Source organism: Lethenteron reissneri, chromosome 2 (assembly GCF_015708825.2).
Source record: "Lethenteron reissneri isolate LAM-NWPU_2019-01 chromosome 2, ASM1570882v1, whole genome shotgun sequence".
Classification (NCBI taxonomy): Eukaryota; Metazoa; Chordata; class Hyperoartia; order Petromyzontiformes; family Petromyzontidae; genus Lethenteron; species Lethenteron reissneri.
This window is the reverse complement of record NC_083780.1, coordinates 6,589,025-6,604,951: the sequence shown is the minus strand read 5'-3', so window position 1 is coordinate 6,604,951 and position 15,927 is coordinate 6,589,025. Positions and strand designations below refer to the sequence as shown.

The 15,927-nt window shown below is 53.4% G+C and overlaps 1 protein-coding gene across 1 annotated transcript in view; it reads right to left on the bottom strand.

The window, feature by feature from the left end:
* LOC133342911 (uncharacterized) overlaps positions 1–15,660 on the bottom strand; it is a 29,634-nt gene extending 13,974 nt beyond the window's left edge. The window contains 2 exon segments of the mRNA XM_061552297.1: positions 6,156–6,236; positions 14,199–15,660. Coding sequence (XP_061408281.1) covers positions 6,156–6,236; positions 14,199–15,578 — 1,461 coding nt within the window. The 5' untranslated portion in view covers positions 15,579–15,660.
* Positions 15,661–15,927: the final 267 nt, after the last annotated feature.

Sequence of the window (15,927 nt, the reverse complement as noted above, 5' to 3'; positions counted from 1 at the left end):
CCATCACCACCAACACCATTCAGTGAACACCCCACCACTACAACCTCCACAACCAGCCACACCACCTCCACCCATCCCCACTACAACCACCACCACCACGGCACGGTGTGGTGGTGGTGGTGTGCGTGTCAGTCATCTCAGTCAGCCAACCCATAAAACGCGAGCCTATTCCGTGACCTCCTGTCAGCGAGACCTCAGAGTGCACCTAGCCTGACACAAGCGTCGTGGTGGTGTCACCGCCACTTAGTGGCGAACGGCGGCTTGATGTTGTTGTTGACATGCGTGGACCGTGATTCCGTGATGTGTGCAAAAGCAGCTGAGAGGGAAATCTTCGGGAAACTCCCTGGTATCGGCTGAGCCCGGCACGCACGCAAGTGTGTGGAACTTCTTTCGCACCGTACGTAGCCAACCGTACTAATCGGAGGGTGGGTGAGTGTGTGGGTGAGTGACTATGTGAGTCTGTGTACGAATGCATTTTGACCTTCTTTCGCACCGTACGTAGCCAACCGTGAAAATCGGAGGGTGGGTGAGTGTGTGGGGGAGTGTGTGGGTGAGTGACTATGTGAGTCTGTGTACGCATGTGTGTTGAACTTCTTTCGCACCGTACGTAGCCAACCGTACTAATCGGAGGTGCGGGGGAAGGACAGCAAACGTGGTGTGTGTGTGTGTGTGGCAGCTGTTGTGCGTGTGTGTATGTATGAATCAACCCTCACATGAGTACCCCGGAGCGGTGTGCCAATCGGAGGTGCGGGAATGAATGCCAAAAAATTAACCCGTAAAAACTAAGTTTTTCACTATAAATCCTTTATATGCGTGGCGGCTAGAGTCCTCTCGTCCTCTGGCTTGAGATGGCTGCCACCTATGGGTCAGATGATTGCCTGCCACCATTAAGCAATTGGTAATTAAATATCATTTTTTTTTTCCTAAAAAGTGTAAAAAATTTTCACGAAAATACATTGTCACGCACAACGAGTCTGTGTGGAAAATGTCAGCTCGATTAGATCACGGGAAGTGGGTTAAAAAACGACCGAAAGATTTGCACGGTCGTAGGCGCGCAAGCAAGCAAGCAAGTGAACTTAATATAAAGGATTTAAAAAGAGGATTCCAAAGCAAACTCGCTCAAGCCCGCAGCGGGCGTGCAACGTCGCTTCGTGTTTCCGCACAGCGATTCTGCGGTGCCAGGATCATCACGGGGTGTGCGCTTACTACAAGGCAAATATCCCCCCGTATTGCCTTTAGCAGACTGTTAGAGCAAGTGCTGTTAGCGAGTAGCAGCACCTATGAAGGCTGGCACAGCACGCGAGGAATGTGGGTTGCCAGCACCACGCCCGGCCGCCTTTGTCTCCCCAGTGGCGATGTTTACACAGTCGCTGCACCAGGTACTCATTTGAGGCTGAGTTGACCTCGGGGAGGCCCAGAACCGGTTCAGAAAATCGTCTCTGGTGCTGGCCGTGAGCGAGAATCGAACCCGGGTCGCCAGGTTCCTAGCGCAAACCGCTGCCCACCGCTCCCCACACACACGCACGTGCACACACCATCAACACCAATACCCAAGACGTGGCGGCGACGTCACCACGGCGCCTGTGCCAGGCCAGGTGCACTTTGAGGCCACGTGCTTACCACACACACATACACGATACACGCACGTCGTGCTAAAAGTTGACCTGATGCCAATTCGCGTTGAATGCCTCGCTTAAGACGACGCGTCCTTGTTTTTGTTGTTGTTGATGCTGCTGCTGTTGTTACTACCGTCACTGGTGACTGGGCTGAGGCCGTCGATTCGTAACTATCAAGCTCCGTACCCCGAGTTCCGTACCCCGAGCTACGTACCCCGAGTTACGTACCCGAGCTCCGTACCCCGAGTTCCGTACCCCGAGGTAATGTACCCCGAGTTCCGTACCCCGAGCTACGTACCACGAGTTCCGTACCCCGAGTTATGTACCACGAGTCCCATACCCCGAGTTCCGTACCACGAGTTCCGTACCCCGAGTTACGTACCCCTGAGCTACGTACCCCGAGTTATGTACCCCGAGTCCCGTACCCCGAGTTATGTACCCCGAGTTCCGTACCCCGAGTTCCGTACCCCGAATTCCGTACCGCGAGCTCCGAAAGGGGGCACACGAGGGGAGTGAACCAGGGTGACAGAATTCGGTCGGGAATCTGTCACTGTGCGTGTGTGTGGGCTGTCGCGCAAATTTGACGGCCCACACACAAAAACGCGCACCCTTACACTTCCGCGCAACAATCTATAATTAACATTTTCACTTATTTCTTTCTTTGAAATCACCATTATTCAGCCATTCTCAAGAGTCCCCACGGACGCGCGCGTGCGGCACTTCATCATTATTAACCACATTTGTGCCGCGTGCCTTCACGAGGGAATCACAAATCCAGCGATATCACCGTGTCTCGCGCTGCAGGCACGGAAGGAAGCCAGCCATCTCGTGTGCAACAACCATATTCCACGACCACAGCAAGACAACAACAACAACAATAGTCCAAGACGACAACAACAATAACAGCAACCGTCCAAGACCACACCAAGACAACAACAATAGTCCAAGACCACAGCAAGACAACAACAACAACAACAATAGTCCACGACCACAGCAAGACAACAACAACAACAATAGTCCAAGACGACAACAACAATAACAACAACCGTCCAAGACCACACCAAGACAACAAAATAGTTCAGCGGGTGGTGCGATGCACCCCCAGGTATAAGAAGAAGAATTAGAGGCACCACTGCCCTAGAGCCATTGGGTCGGCAAAACCGAAATAACAAGAAGATGCATTCTTTTTTCGAATTCGGTAGAGAACTCAATATTTGGAGACCACGTGGACACGATGATCCGCTCCTTAATGTTCTAGAGCAGCGTCTTTCATTGCAAAGCCCCTGGGGGGGGGGGCACTGGCTCCCCCCTCCCCCAGTGACCTTTAGTGCGGGCCCCTGACGTGCATTCTCCCAGACAATCCATAAAAAGTGAAAACACCACCCCAGCATCATCGTCATCATCGTCATCATCGTGCCGCTAGTCAAAACCCAACAATGGTTTCAAAATGAGTGGCCAGCCCTCGCTCACACTGATTATGTCTCATCGGCGAATGTGGAACCCCCCCCTCCCCCCCAAACTCCTCCTCTTAAATTGAACGAAGAACGCCGCTGTGGAGTCTTATCACAGGGTTAATCAAATCTTTCTGGCGGTGGTGGCGGTCGTGGTGATGGTGGCGGTGATGGCGGCGGTGATGGAGACAAAAGAGGGCAGTGGAGCGACGCTCACAAGAACGAACGGAGCGCCAGGCGGCTAAAGTCAAGCAAGATGGCAAAATAGGGGGTACAGCTGATGGTGCATCTACCGGTCATCCCAGTCAGCCAACCCATGGCACCTGCAGTGTCTGTCCCAAGACCTCCTGCACCTAGCCTGGCACAGTAGGGGGGTACAGCTGGTGGTGGTGCATCTACCGGTCATCCCAGTCAGCCAACCCATGGCACCTGCAGTGTCTGTCCCAAGACCTCCTGCACCTAGCCTGGCACAGTAGGGGGGTACAGCTGCTGGTGGTGCATCTACCGGTCATCCCAGTCAGCCAACCCATGGCACCTGCAGTGTCTGTCCCAAGACCTCCTGCACCTAGCCTGGCACAGTAGGGGGGTACAGCTGCTGGTGGTGCATCTACCGGTCATCCCAGTCAGCCAACCCGTGGCACCTGCAGTGTCTGTCCCGAGACCTCCTGCACCTAGCCTAGCACAGTAGGGGGGTACAGCTGGTGGTGGTGCATCTACCGGTCATCCCAGTCAGCCAACCCGTGGCACCTGCAGTGTCTGTCCCGAGACCTCCTGCACCTAGCCTGGCACAGTAGGGGGGTACAGCTGGTGGTGGTGCATCTACCGGTCATCCCAGTCAGCCAACCCATGGCACCTGCAGTGTCTGTCCCGAGACCTCCTCCTGCCAGCGAGCCTTCGACACTCCACGTGTCCTCAAAGTGCACCTGGCCTGGCACAGGCGCCGTGGTGAAGTCACCGTCACTTAGTGGCGAATGGAGGGTTTTGGTATTGGGGAGCGGTGGTGTAACGATTCGATTCCCGTTCATGGCTAACACCAGTGACGATTATCTGAACCGGTCCTGAGCTTCCCATAGGTCGACTCAACCTCAAATCAGTATCGAGTGCGATGTGCAATTACATCACCACTAGGGGAGACAAAGGTGGTCGGGCGTGGTGCTGGCCACCCACCCCCTCGTGTGCCACAGTGCCGCCGGCCTTCATAGGTGCCACTCTCTGAGCAGCACTTGCCCCTACAGTCTGTTCCAGGCTACACGGGGGATCTTTGTCTGTGCCTTTGTTTGTGCACGTCTTGGCGAAGCGTGGTTCTGAACAGCGGCCTCAGACACCCGCGCGTTTCCGCTTGTCACATCCCATCGGTGCCCTGGCAGCTGTGCCCAAGCTACATGGAAAGAGACAGGGGGCAGCCGTGCCAACCTTGCACGCGTGTGTGCGTCTGTCTTTGTGCTGGGCCTCTCCTAGGTCGACTCAGCCTCAAATCAGTACCGTACGTACGTTGAACTTCTTTCGCACCGTACGTAGCCAATCAGAGGTGCTCGCTCAACAGCGTTTGCCCCCCCCCCCCCCAACGGCCTGCTGAAGGCTATTCGGGGGAATCTTAGTTTTGTTGTTGTTGTTACATCTCGCAAATCTATACGGGCACACAAAGGAGACAACTCCGCGTGTAGACTCTGAGACAGAGACGGGCGGGGGGGGGTTGCACTTAGCGAGCACCTATTCACTCGAGCCGGCACGGCACACTGCGGATGGAAGTGGTCTGGAGCGCCCGTGGCGTTAGCACGATGCGCAGCCCTTCTGCACCGCGGTTTGAGGGGGTGCTGCGGAGATCCGGGCACCCCCCCACCCTCCCACCCCATTGCCTCCGCCAGCCATCACCTCCCGTAGCGGCGCAGCTATCGAATGTGCAGGCGGTGCGACTGCGCCGGGGATACTGAGTGGCCTGGGCAGGGGGCCGGAATTCCAAAATAACAAGAAAGGATTTTTTTTTCTTCTGTTCGTTGTTGTTGAGAATTTCAAGAGCCACACTGCACCCCTTACAGCAGGGGTGGGGAACGTCCGGCTCGCGGGCCGTACGAGGCCCGGGAAATCATTTGGTGTGGCCCTGCCAATTTGGTGTGGCCCTGCCAATTTGGTGTGGCCCTGCCAATTTGGTGTGGCCCTGCCAATTTAGTGTGGCCCTGCCAATTTGGTGTGGCCCTGCCAAGGCAACCGCAGGCGGGACTCGAAATTCAATAAATCTCTAGGAGCAAACCTGGAAAAGCAGTTGCGAGTAGCAGCAACATCATCATCAATACCAGCAGCTAACATCACACGCCTCGCCAAAGAGAAGCAGTTCCAGCCATCGCATTAGGGGCGAGTTAATGAAATGTTTGACCAAATATAACGGGCTAATTTTAAAGTTGATCATTTTGTATGTCCCGCGAATGATGTTACAAGTATCCAAACGGCACTTGGCAGAGAAAAGTTTCCCCGCCCCTGACTTGAAGAGCCACCAGGAGCGGCTCCTGAGCCGCAGGGTTGCCGATCCCCTGGACCAGGTGCTCGTTTTAGGCCAAATACGACTAGGCAGAGGTCGCAAACGGGTTTTGATTCCTACCCGTACCCGCACCCGGCCGCACCAGGGTCGAAAACGGGTACTCGTACCCTACCCGATACCCGGCTACCCGTACCCGGCCGGGTATGGGTAGGGTACGGGTACGGGTACCCGATTGCGACCTCTGGGATGAAGCCATGTTCCAGGCGCAGGTGGGTTGATTCTAGGAACTTGAATTGTGAGAAGAGACAAGACGTTGGGAAATGAGTGACAAACGGTTACTCACCAGTGACTCACGGCCTACCCGTACCCGGCCGCACCAGGGTCGAAAACGGGTACCCGGCTACCCGTACCCGGCCGGGTACGGGTAGCCGGGTATCGGGTAGGGTACGGGTATCGGGTACCCGGTTGCGACCTCTGCGACTAGGTGATGGACATCCAGGCCAGGTACGGAGAGCAATTGCCGCTCACTGCTTTTAGAAAGCGTTCGGGGCAGATACATCCCCCCGTCTGAACCCCCCCCCCCTCGCCCCCCGGGGGATGTACGTGGTATCTCACCTCTATGTGTCGAACCTGGTTCTTGTTGAGTTGCAGGATCTCCAGGTGTCTCAGGTGTTTGAAGCTGTCCACTCGAATCACCTGCACAGCCCGCAGAGACCGTCATACCACGCACACACACATACACAATAAAGACAAAGATCCCCTGTGTGGCCTTTCACACACTGTTGGGGCAAGTGCTGTTAGCGAGCACCTATGAAGGCCGGCACGGCAAACGGGAGAGCGGGTGGCCAGCACCATGCACGCCCGGCCGCCTTTGTCTCCCGCGTGGCGATGTTTACACACCGCACCAGGTACACATTTGAGCTCCATTCATGCACACACACAACAGCTCCCCCCCCACACACACCAAGTCTGTTATCCTTCCCCGGCACCTCCGATAATTAGCGAGGTTGGCTACGTACTGTGCGAAAGAAGTTCAACATATACACACAGACAATCGGACTATACAGCAGTCGGTACATCACGTGCACAGAGACAAGCATATTCCAATATATTTTTGTTGTAAAAAAAAAGAACGCCTTCTTCCAAGCCAGACTGATGAATTCACAGCCATCAGCTCGATTGAAATAATTATTCTCCATCTCAAAGAATTTCTCCCCACCCACACCTCCTAATTACTCTTTTTCCCATGAAGAAGAGTTGGGTTTTGACACACAACGCTTCCTTCTTGTCACAGCTGACTCTGTGTGGGCCTTCTCTCACTTGACACAGCAATCGTGCTGTGACGGTTCCACCTGAAGACGGAAGCTTGTGTTGCCTCCGAAACGTCGTGATTTTTATTTTATTTTTATTTTACTTTATAAAAAAAAAATGTACCTACGTGACTTTACCGAAAAAACCTAAGAATATGAATCCTTGCAGTCACGAAAGCTTCACATCTAGAATCTGTGTGGGCCACCCCCCTACTCACCACCCGTGGTGCAGGCGGCCTGTCACAGCAGGCGTCTGGCAGTCCGCGAGGTATTTCACGCGCGTGCCCATCTCTTCGTCCGCGTTCGCCCTGTGCTGCCAACGTAACGCATTTTCCCCACGACGCGATATTTCGTCACCCTCAGGTGCCAATTTCGGCCTGTAGATCTCCAATCGCTGTTGTCGTACGCACGTATATATATGTCAGAATATTTATTGGAGAAATCCGATGAGCTATGAAGCCCTTTTAATCGCAGATGTTCAGTCGAGGCACGGGGTCAGCACGTTACAACGTCAAACACAATGCGCGAACACGATCGGAGTGCAAAGTCGAGAAGGAACGGTATACAAATCACACAAAAACATACAAACAAAACTAAACCATCCCCATCCTAACAAGGAAAAGCCCCGTGAGGTGTGAACTCATTTTTTTCAGAAGTGAACCTAGCCATCACAAGCGACAGCTCAACAAAGGGGCTCATGATCCTAGATTTGAAGATTTCGTGACTGCAAGGATTCATACTCTTCGGTTTTGTCGGTAAAGTCACGTAGGTAATAAATAAAAATTAATGAAAGTAAAATAAAAAATCACGACGTTTCGGAGGCAACACAAGCTTCCGTCTTCAGGTGGAATGGTCACAGCACGATAGCTGTATCAAGTAAAGAGAAATTCCAAGAGACCCGACCTTGTATATATACTGGTTGAGGGGATAGGAGCCAGGGTAGGCTCCTGGATCGGAGTTTTTTTTATTATGGTAAGGTAAGGTTTACCATAATAATTTCTTTTTACTTGATACAGCAATCGTGCTGTGACGGTTCCACCTGAAGACGGAAGCTTGTGTTGCCTCCGAAACGTCGGGATTTTTAAATTATTTTTTTATACAACTTTTATTAATTTTATTTTTTACCTACGTGACCTAAGAGTATGGCTTATGATCATCACGTGGAGATGTTACAGCAGTGAGGTTGAGAATCGGAGTGGCGTCAAGGATCGAGCTGCTATCTCGAGATTGCCGGGTGCTGCAGAGCGAGGTTGGAATATGACGCTTCTGTCTGGTCGCGGTCACGAGGCGTCAGATCCAGCAGGGGGCACGCGCCCAATCAATGCGATGACACGTGAGGTTCAGGTCAAAGGTCACAACAGGGGTCCACACAATGGATCATATATTTCGATTTAAAGCTTTCGTGACTGCAGGGATTCATCTTCTTGGTTCTTTCGGTAAAGTCACGTAGAAGGGAAATAATAAAATAATACAAATAAAACATATACGCTCCAAGCGTGGTGGTGTTTCATTCAGACGCTGTTTTCCCGACAGACCTGTTCTTCACCTGAGGACGGCTGCTTGCGTTGTGGCCCGAAACGTCGTGAGAATTATTTAATAATGTTTTATTTTTATTATTTTATTATTTCCCTTCTACGTGACTTTACCGAAAGAGCCAAGAAGAACAATGGATCATCTTTAAATACTTCAGAGACCACGGGATTCCACTGCCGTGATTGAGTTCTCAATAAACGTTGTACGGCAAACATTACTCAAGTGGAGGCTGTGATACTGGCCAGGCAAATGCGACTATGTGCGTGTGTACGGTGTATATAAACGATTTAAAAACACTACTTTTTATTTTTCGATTTAAATCTTTCGTGACTGCAGGGATTCATCTCCTTGGTTTTTTCGGTAAAGTCACGTAAGAAGGGAAGTAATAAAATAATAAAAATTAAACATAATAAAATAATTCTCACGACGTTTCGGCCACAACGCAAGCTGAGGACGGCTGCTTGCGTTGTGGCCGAAAAGTCGTGAGATTTATTTTATTATGTTTAATTTTTATTATTTTATTACTTCCCTTCTACGTGACTTTACCGAAAGAACCAAGAAGACTACTTTTTCTTTTACCAGCCAAGGCCCGCTGAGCTATACGGCTGTTTTTCAGAAGCCACCTGGTTATCGCAAACGATAGCTCAACGAAGTGGCTTGTCACTTGGAAATGTATAGCAGCAGCCAAAATACTCCAAAAGCGTGATTTGGATTCTAAATGTGGAAGGTAAAAAAAAAACGGAGCACCCGGAGAAAAGCCCACGCAACCACGGGGAGAGAAACAGAGAGAGAGATGCAAACTCCACATATACAACAGGCGTCAGAGTCAGTATGGAACCAATGGCCTCACTGCATACCCGGCGAGGTAGTTAACATCTCTTAGCCACTGTGGCTCTGTAATACGATAAAGCAGTACACTCGACAAAATCACCGATCAGAGATTTGCCCCCCATGCATGGTCATTGCGGGTCGTTAAGACGAGATTAATTGCATCCATTCCGCTCAGTCCAGCTGCAATAAACAAATATACCGGGGTTAATCATAACCTAAGGGTTAATCGCTGCGTCGATTAAATTGCCAATCGATCCATGGATTGAGTAATGATGTGGCAGGAACGCCCCCCCCCCCACGCCCCTTCATCTGGTTGACTTCTCTCAGCGAGATCGGTGATTCCGTCACAGTCCGCTTAGATTGTGACCACAGCGCTGATGGGTGATTTTGCGGGTGTACGATTTTATCGTATTACAGCGCCCATGTACGTAGATGTGGGAGAATTTTGATGGATATCATTGACACCCACCCCCCCCCCTCCCTCGTCCACCCCTCGCCAGAGGTCGCAAACGGGTTTTGATTCCTTACCCGTACCCGTACCCGGCCCCACCAGGGTCGAAAACGGGTACCCGTACACCTGTACCCGGCCAGGTACAGGTAGCCGGGTATGGGGTAGGGTACGGGTATCGGGTTCCCGGTTGCGACCTCTGGGATGAAGCCATGTTGCAGGCGTGGGTGGGTTGATTCTAGGAACTTGAATTGTGAGAAGAGACAAGACGTTGGGAAATGAGTGACAAACGGTGACTCACCAGTGACTCACGGCCTTCTCACTCATTGGTTGGGGTGAGTCAGGTGCGGCTATCCTTACCCGTACCCGGCCGCACCAGGGTCGCAAACGGGTACCCGTACCCGGCCGGGTACGAGTAGCCGGGTATCGGGTACCCGATTGCGACCTCTGCCCCTCGCCCCCCTTAGACTTCATTCGTACATTACTGCTGCACTGCAGGAGGAAGTCGGCCATCCGTGCAGCCTCAACGCTAAACCCACAGACAAGCCCGGAGCCCCTCCGGCATCCAATCGCAAGCCGCGAGGAGCTCAATGAACCCCCCCCCCGCCCCCCATTCTACATCACGATGCCTGACGCAATTCAGAGGGATAGTTGCAGAATCGGGGGGGAGGGTTAAAAATTCCTTACGGCAGTAAACTGCTCCGTAGCTATGATTTGACAGGTGAATGAATAGGGTTTTTTCTTTTTTACAGAAAGCAGATTTCAATTGCAACTTTTTGCCACAGATCGATATGAATATACATACACACGTAGTTATACCTAGTCTAATAATGAAAGGTAACAATTGAGCAATTGATTTCTGGGTTGCTTCTTTGATAATAATTGGGCAAAAAGTTGGGCATCGCATCTATCACTCGCTGGGCCTCAAAAGTGCTCCATGTGTAGCTTTTCTCTGTAGGTGGACAAAGACAAAGATTCCCCATGTAGCCTTAACGGATTATTGAAGCAAGTGCTGTTAGCGAGCACCTTTCAAATAAACTATTTTACCAGGTAAGGCCCACTGAGCTATATAGCTATTTTTCAGTGGCTACCTGGCTATCACAAATGATAGCCCAACGAAGTGGCTTATCAATGTGGCCAAATACTCAAAACGCATGTTTATAAATGTGGAGGGAAAACCTGGAGGACCTGGAGAAAAATTCACGCGACCACAGCGAGAACATGCAAACTCCAAATATCTAGAAGTCAGGGTCGGGATCGAACCCACGACCGCCTGTATACCAGGCGAGGGAAATAACATCTCCCCACTTTGGCAGATGAAGGCCGGCATGGCACGCGAGGAGGTGGATGGCCAGCACCACGCCCGGCCGCCTTTGTCTCCCCAGTGGTGATGTTTACACACCACTGAACCAGGTACTCCATTGCAGGTGAGTGGGCCTAGAGGAGGCCCAGGACTGGTTTAAATAATCGTCACTTGTGTTGGCCGTGAGCGGGAATCAAACTCGGGGTTTCACAGGCTGGAGATATAGCACATGTATTTCCCTACAACCACAAAAGTCCCGCTGTCCCATACTTTCAGCATAAAATTAAAGGCTAACGGCTTGTCCTCCTCTAGAAACCACAGATCAATGTTTGACTTTCACATCTTTGCAGTTTTTGCCAATACACTTTTTTTATTTTTTGGTGTACACATATGCTGCCGAGTCAATGAAACTATTCATTGCACATCCCAAGAGTCTCTGCAGAAATGTCCCAGGACGTCCTGCACGGCTGCCTTGTCGATTTCCCCACTCCCCATGCACCCCACGCCCCCCCCCCCCCCGTGCCCCAGCACCCCACCGCAGGAAGACACCACTGGTATTAGACTTTATGCTCTACACAAAGACAATGCGCACATTATCAAAGCATGTTTGATTGCGATGTTTCACCGCCAGCACGCGTGGTTAATTCAGACTCGATCATGATGTCTGTAAGAATTTTTTTTAGGGTTAGATCGCGTAAATATAAATGTGTCGTTAAACCCGCCACCACCTGACACAGCCAATTAGTAAGGTTTGTCACGTAAACTGAACATGCCAATTGGTTACTAGTTCAGCACACCGGTGTGTTGGAGAGCAAATCCACAACATTTACAATTCGAGTACGACGTTGCGCCAGTAAATACAGCCAGCATCATCAGGCAGACAGACAGATTTGTGGATAAATCCTCCTGTTTCGTTCTTAAATAGAGGGATACGTGTGTAGTGTAGCAGCGCCAACTGGCGACTAGGGGTAGGAATTACGGGCGTATCCACCCAAAGGGAAGATCTGGGGCAAGGGTCGTAGAAGGGAAAATAAGTGGGCCAAAGGTCGTGGAAGGGATCCAGCTTGTGACTCCCAGAACCAGCTAGATGGTTCCAGAAGGGGGGCGTGGCCAGGGCATGGTCGGGCCCCGCAGGAAGGATAAAAGCGGATGAGAGAGGGAGCTCGAGGCTGTCCATGGGAATTGGGGTCGTCTCGTCGTTGCTGCTGTCCTCGTCATCGCTGTCGTCGCTGCCGTCTTTGTCATTGCTCGCCGTCGCCAAACGTTATCGTTATGTTATTTATGGGCAAATAGTTGTTCACTGTCCAGGAATGCATCATCTACTACTACTGCGTCAAAACGAGGAATTACCGGTGCCAATGTCAAAATGAAGACGACAACGAATCGATGAATCGCGCAGCTAAGGAGAATGCTAACATCCCCTGCATCGTGACCTCAACACCAGAAGCTGGCTTGCCAACGTCGAGATCCGAAGTGAATGGATAAGCTGTGAGAGCTGGACCGACAGAAGGGATGCTATCGCTCGCCACCTTGCGGACATCTGCCTGCCCCATTGCACTGCCGTCACCCGGCGGCTCGAATCTCGTTAGAGGCAGACCGAAATTCGGTTTCGGCTTTCGGCGCCAAAAGTTGGCAAATGGCCTCTTTCGGCATAGTTTCAGTTTTAGGAGAAAGTAAAAAAAAATTCTTTCGGTTTACTTTCGGTTTCGGTCGAAAGTATTTTTTTTTACTTTCGGTCTCGTTTCGTTTTTGGCCGAAACCAGAAATTCAGTTTTTGGTCGGCCTCTAAACTACACGCGCGCGCGTATGCGACTCCGGGCAGCAGTGGCGGTGGTTGATGGCAGACACTCCTCACTCTCTCCGGCGATCGCAAGCAGCGCAGGGGTGAGAGGGTTGTGGTGGTGGGGGCAGAGCCGTTACAGCCACTAAGCAACCCTTGCAATTGCAAAGGGCCCCGTGGCCAGCAGAGGGCCCCCTAGAGTCACTGCTAGCTAGTGGGTGAAAAAAAATCATACATCAAAGGGGCCTCCAACAAAATTTTGCTTAGGGCCCCCAAAGGTCTAGGGCCGGTTCTGGGTGGGGGGGATAACTAGCGAGCAGCAGCAGCAAGCAGCATACACGTAGCCAGCACTCGCAGCAGCAGCAGTCCACCAGGAGCACTTTTGTTTGAGCGGCTCAGAGGCTGGGCTCTCACGGGCAGCTCGAGGCACGCACCACACACACACACAAGTGGGGGCACGCACAGCGCACAGACGCGCGCACGCACAGCACACTGAGCAGATTATAGCAGCGTGCTGATGCCAACAGTGTGCATACGCGCGCGCACACTCACTCACTCATCTGCCTACCAGCCACACACACACACCAACCCACCCACCCCTCAAATGATCCAATTCAACCCTCCCACCACCCCATCCCACCCCACCTCCTCCTCCTCCACATGGGTTCCACACAGCAGGAGGGGGCTTGGGTGTGCGTGCGTGTGAGTCTGTGACACGTCTGGAGGCCGACCGAATCGGGTTTCAGTTTCGGCGCCGAAAGTTGGCAAATGGCCTCTTTCGGCAGAGTTTCTGTTTCTGCCGAAGCCAAAAAGTTAACTTTCGGTTTACTTTCGGTTTCGGCCGAAAGTAAATTTTTAACTTTCGGTTTCGGCCGAAACAAGAAACTCAGTTTCGGTCGGCCTCTAAGTCTCGTGCTCGGGGGAGGACGGGGGGCAGGGGGGGAGTGTGAGGTGCGTGGGTCGACTCGTCACACCGGGAGCCGAGCGACCAACGGGCTTCATCTCAACCGTGCGGGACGACGTGCCTGGAAGCAGCCCAGTAAGTGAGGCCCCTTCATAGGGGTGCCTCTTAGCAAAACCCCCAAAGAGAGTTTCCTTCATGCGGGGGGCTCTTAACAAAGCCCCCACACAAGCCCTCCCCCCGACTCCCTTTAACTTCCTATCATCCCCAAGTCTCCACAAAGGCCAATCTGTTAAACTAAACTACAATTTTTGTTGTGTGTTTTAGCAGGTAAGGCCCCACTGAGCTACATAGCTCTTTTTCAGGAAGCGATCTGGCTACCACAAAATGATAGGTCGACACGCCCCGGCTTCAATGCAGCACGGTTCCCGTGTGCCCCAGCTCCCCTTGCATCACGGCTCCCATGCACCACGGCTCCCGTGCACCCCAGCTCCCCTTGCATCACGGATCCCATGTTCCCCGGCTACCTACGCACCACGACTACCCACGCACCTGTATCGCGTTCTCCTGCAGGTTCAGGTAGCGTGTGTTGCTGGACACCCCCTCCGGGACCTCCCGCAGTGACCTCCGCGTGCACTGGACCTTGCTGAACTGCTGGCTGCACGAGCACATGGCCGGGCACATCGGCTGGCCGGAGCCCACTCCCGTCGCGCCCCCCACCCCGGGTCCCCCAGGCACCCCGAAGCCTTCTTGCTGAGCCGCTGACATTGCCGGCAGCATCGCGACGCAGGCAATGAGGGTGATGATGACCCCCCACCTTGAACGTGTGGATGATGATGATGATAATGACGGTTGTGGTGATGATGATCGTCGAGGGCGAGCTGCCCTCCTGTCTCCAGGGGCAGAGGCCCCGTGTGTGAGGAGAGGCGGGAGGGCCCTCTGGGCAGTGGGGCCCGTGGCTCCGGGTTCAGCCCTGATGGCCCACGGGCCCGACAGGCCTCGGCAGCTGTCACGATCCCCCTGCTGATGATGATGATGATGCTTCAGCTTTTGCTGCCTTTCCGGCTGCTGCTGATGATGATGCCGATGATGACAAAGCTGAATTTGCTCCTCCTGCTCAAGATGATGACGCGCGCGTGCGGGCTGCTCTTGCCGAGGCTGCCAACGGCGTTGTCCTTCAAACGGAGTCGCCCATTGGCTTGACACCCGACGGCCGTCTACGCGCCCACGTGGCCTCCTGGACCGCCGCGAAGCTTTCAACCGCTGCCCCTGATGGCAGCGTTGTTTCAATCGTCGCAGTCGCCGCTGATGTCGGTGCAGATGCTGCTGCTGCTCCAGTGGTTGGTCAGCCTGCTGCACCCGACACCGTTGACTCAGCAGCCGAGGCCGGTAGCGCTGCCGCAAGTGACGGGTCCAGTCCCGGGCCTTTAACCGTCTCAGCTGCTGCAGTGGCCACGGCCGCCGCCGCCACCACAGGTGCGACCAAGGCAGCGCGAGCGGCGCCCCCGTCGGGCAGAGGCGTCGACGGGGATTGGCGGGGGTTGGCCGCGACCACGCGCCGACGTCACTGGCCCACAAGCTCCTCCTCCCGCCGACGTCATGGGCCCGCAAACTCCTCCCACTGACGTCACGGTCCCGCAAACTTCTCCCGCCGACGACGACGACGACGTCGCGGGCCCGCGAGCTGCTCTCGCCGACGTCACGGGCTTTCGAATTCCTCCCGTCGACGTCACGAGTCGGCGAGCTCCCGTCGACGTCACGATTCAGCGAGCTCCTCCTGCTGACGTCACGAGCACGCCAAGTGCTCCTCTCGCCGACGTCACAACAATGCGAGCTGCTCCTTTTGGTGACGTCACGAGCCTGCAAGCTCCTCCTCCTGCTGACGTCACGAGTCTGCGAGGTCCTCTTGCTGTGTGCGGCCCGAGGCATCATCTCCGGCACAGCGCATTATCCTCGCGGGGGAGGCCAGTTCCCGCCGCCCCGCGGGCCCACGAGGCTCGGGGGACCCAGTGTCTCCCCCTTCCCTCCCTCCCTCCTTCCCCCACTACTCCTCCTCCTCTTCAAAGCCTGCGGGAGACGGAATAGAAACGGGCATATGGGCACAAATAGTCAAGAAACGTCCAATCAGTGGTAACAGATTAACGATTTAGGAATCCATTACAACGTTCGCGATGCTCGCATCTAATTATTTTGTATGCGTCGTATGCGGATGATGCGCAGTGACACACTCGGAGTAATTGGAAAGAAAGAGACGCGCAAAACAAGGCGGTGCAAATAAACA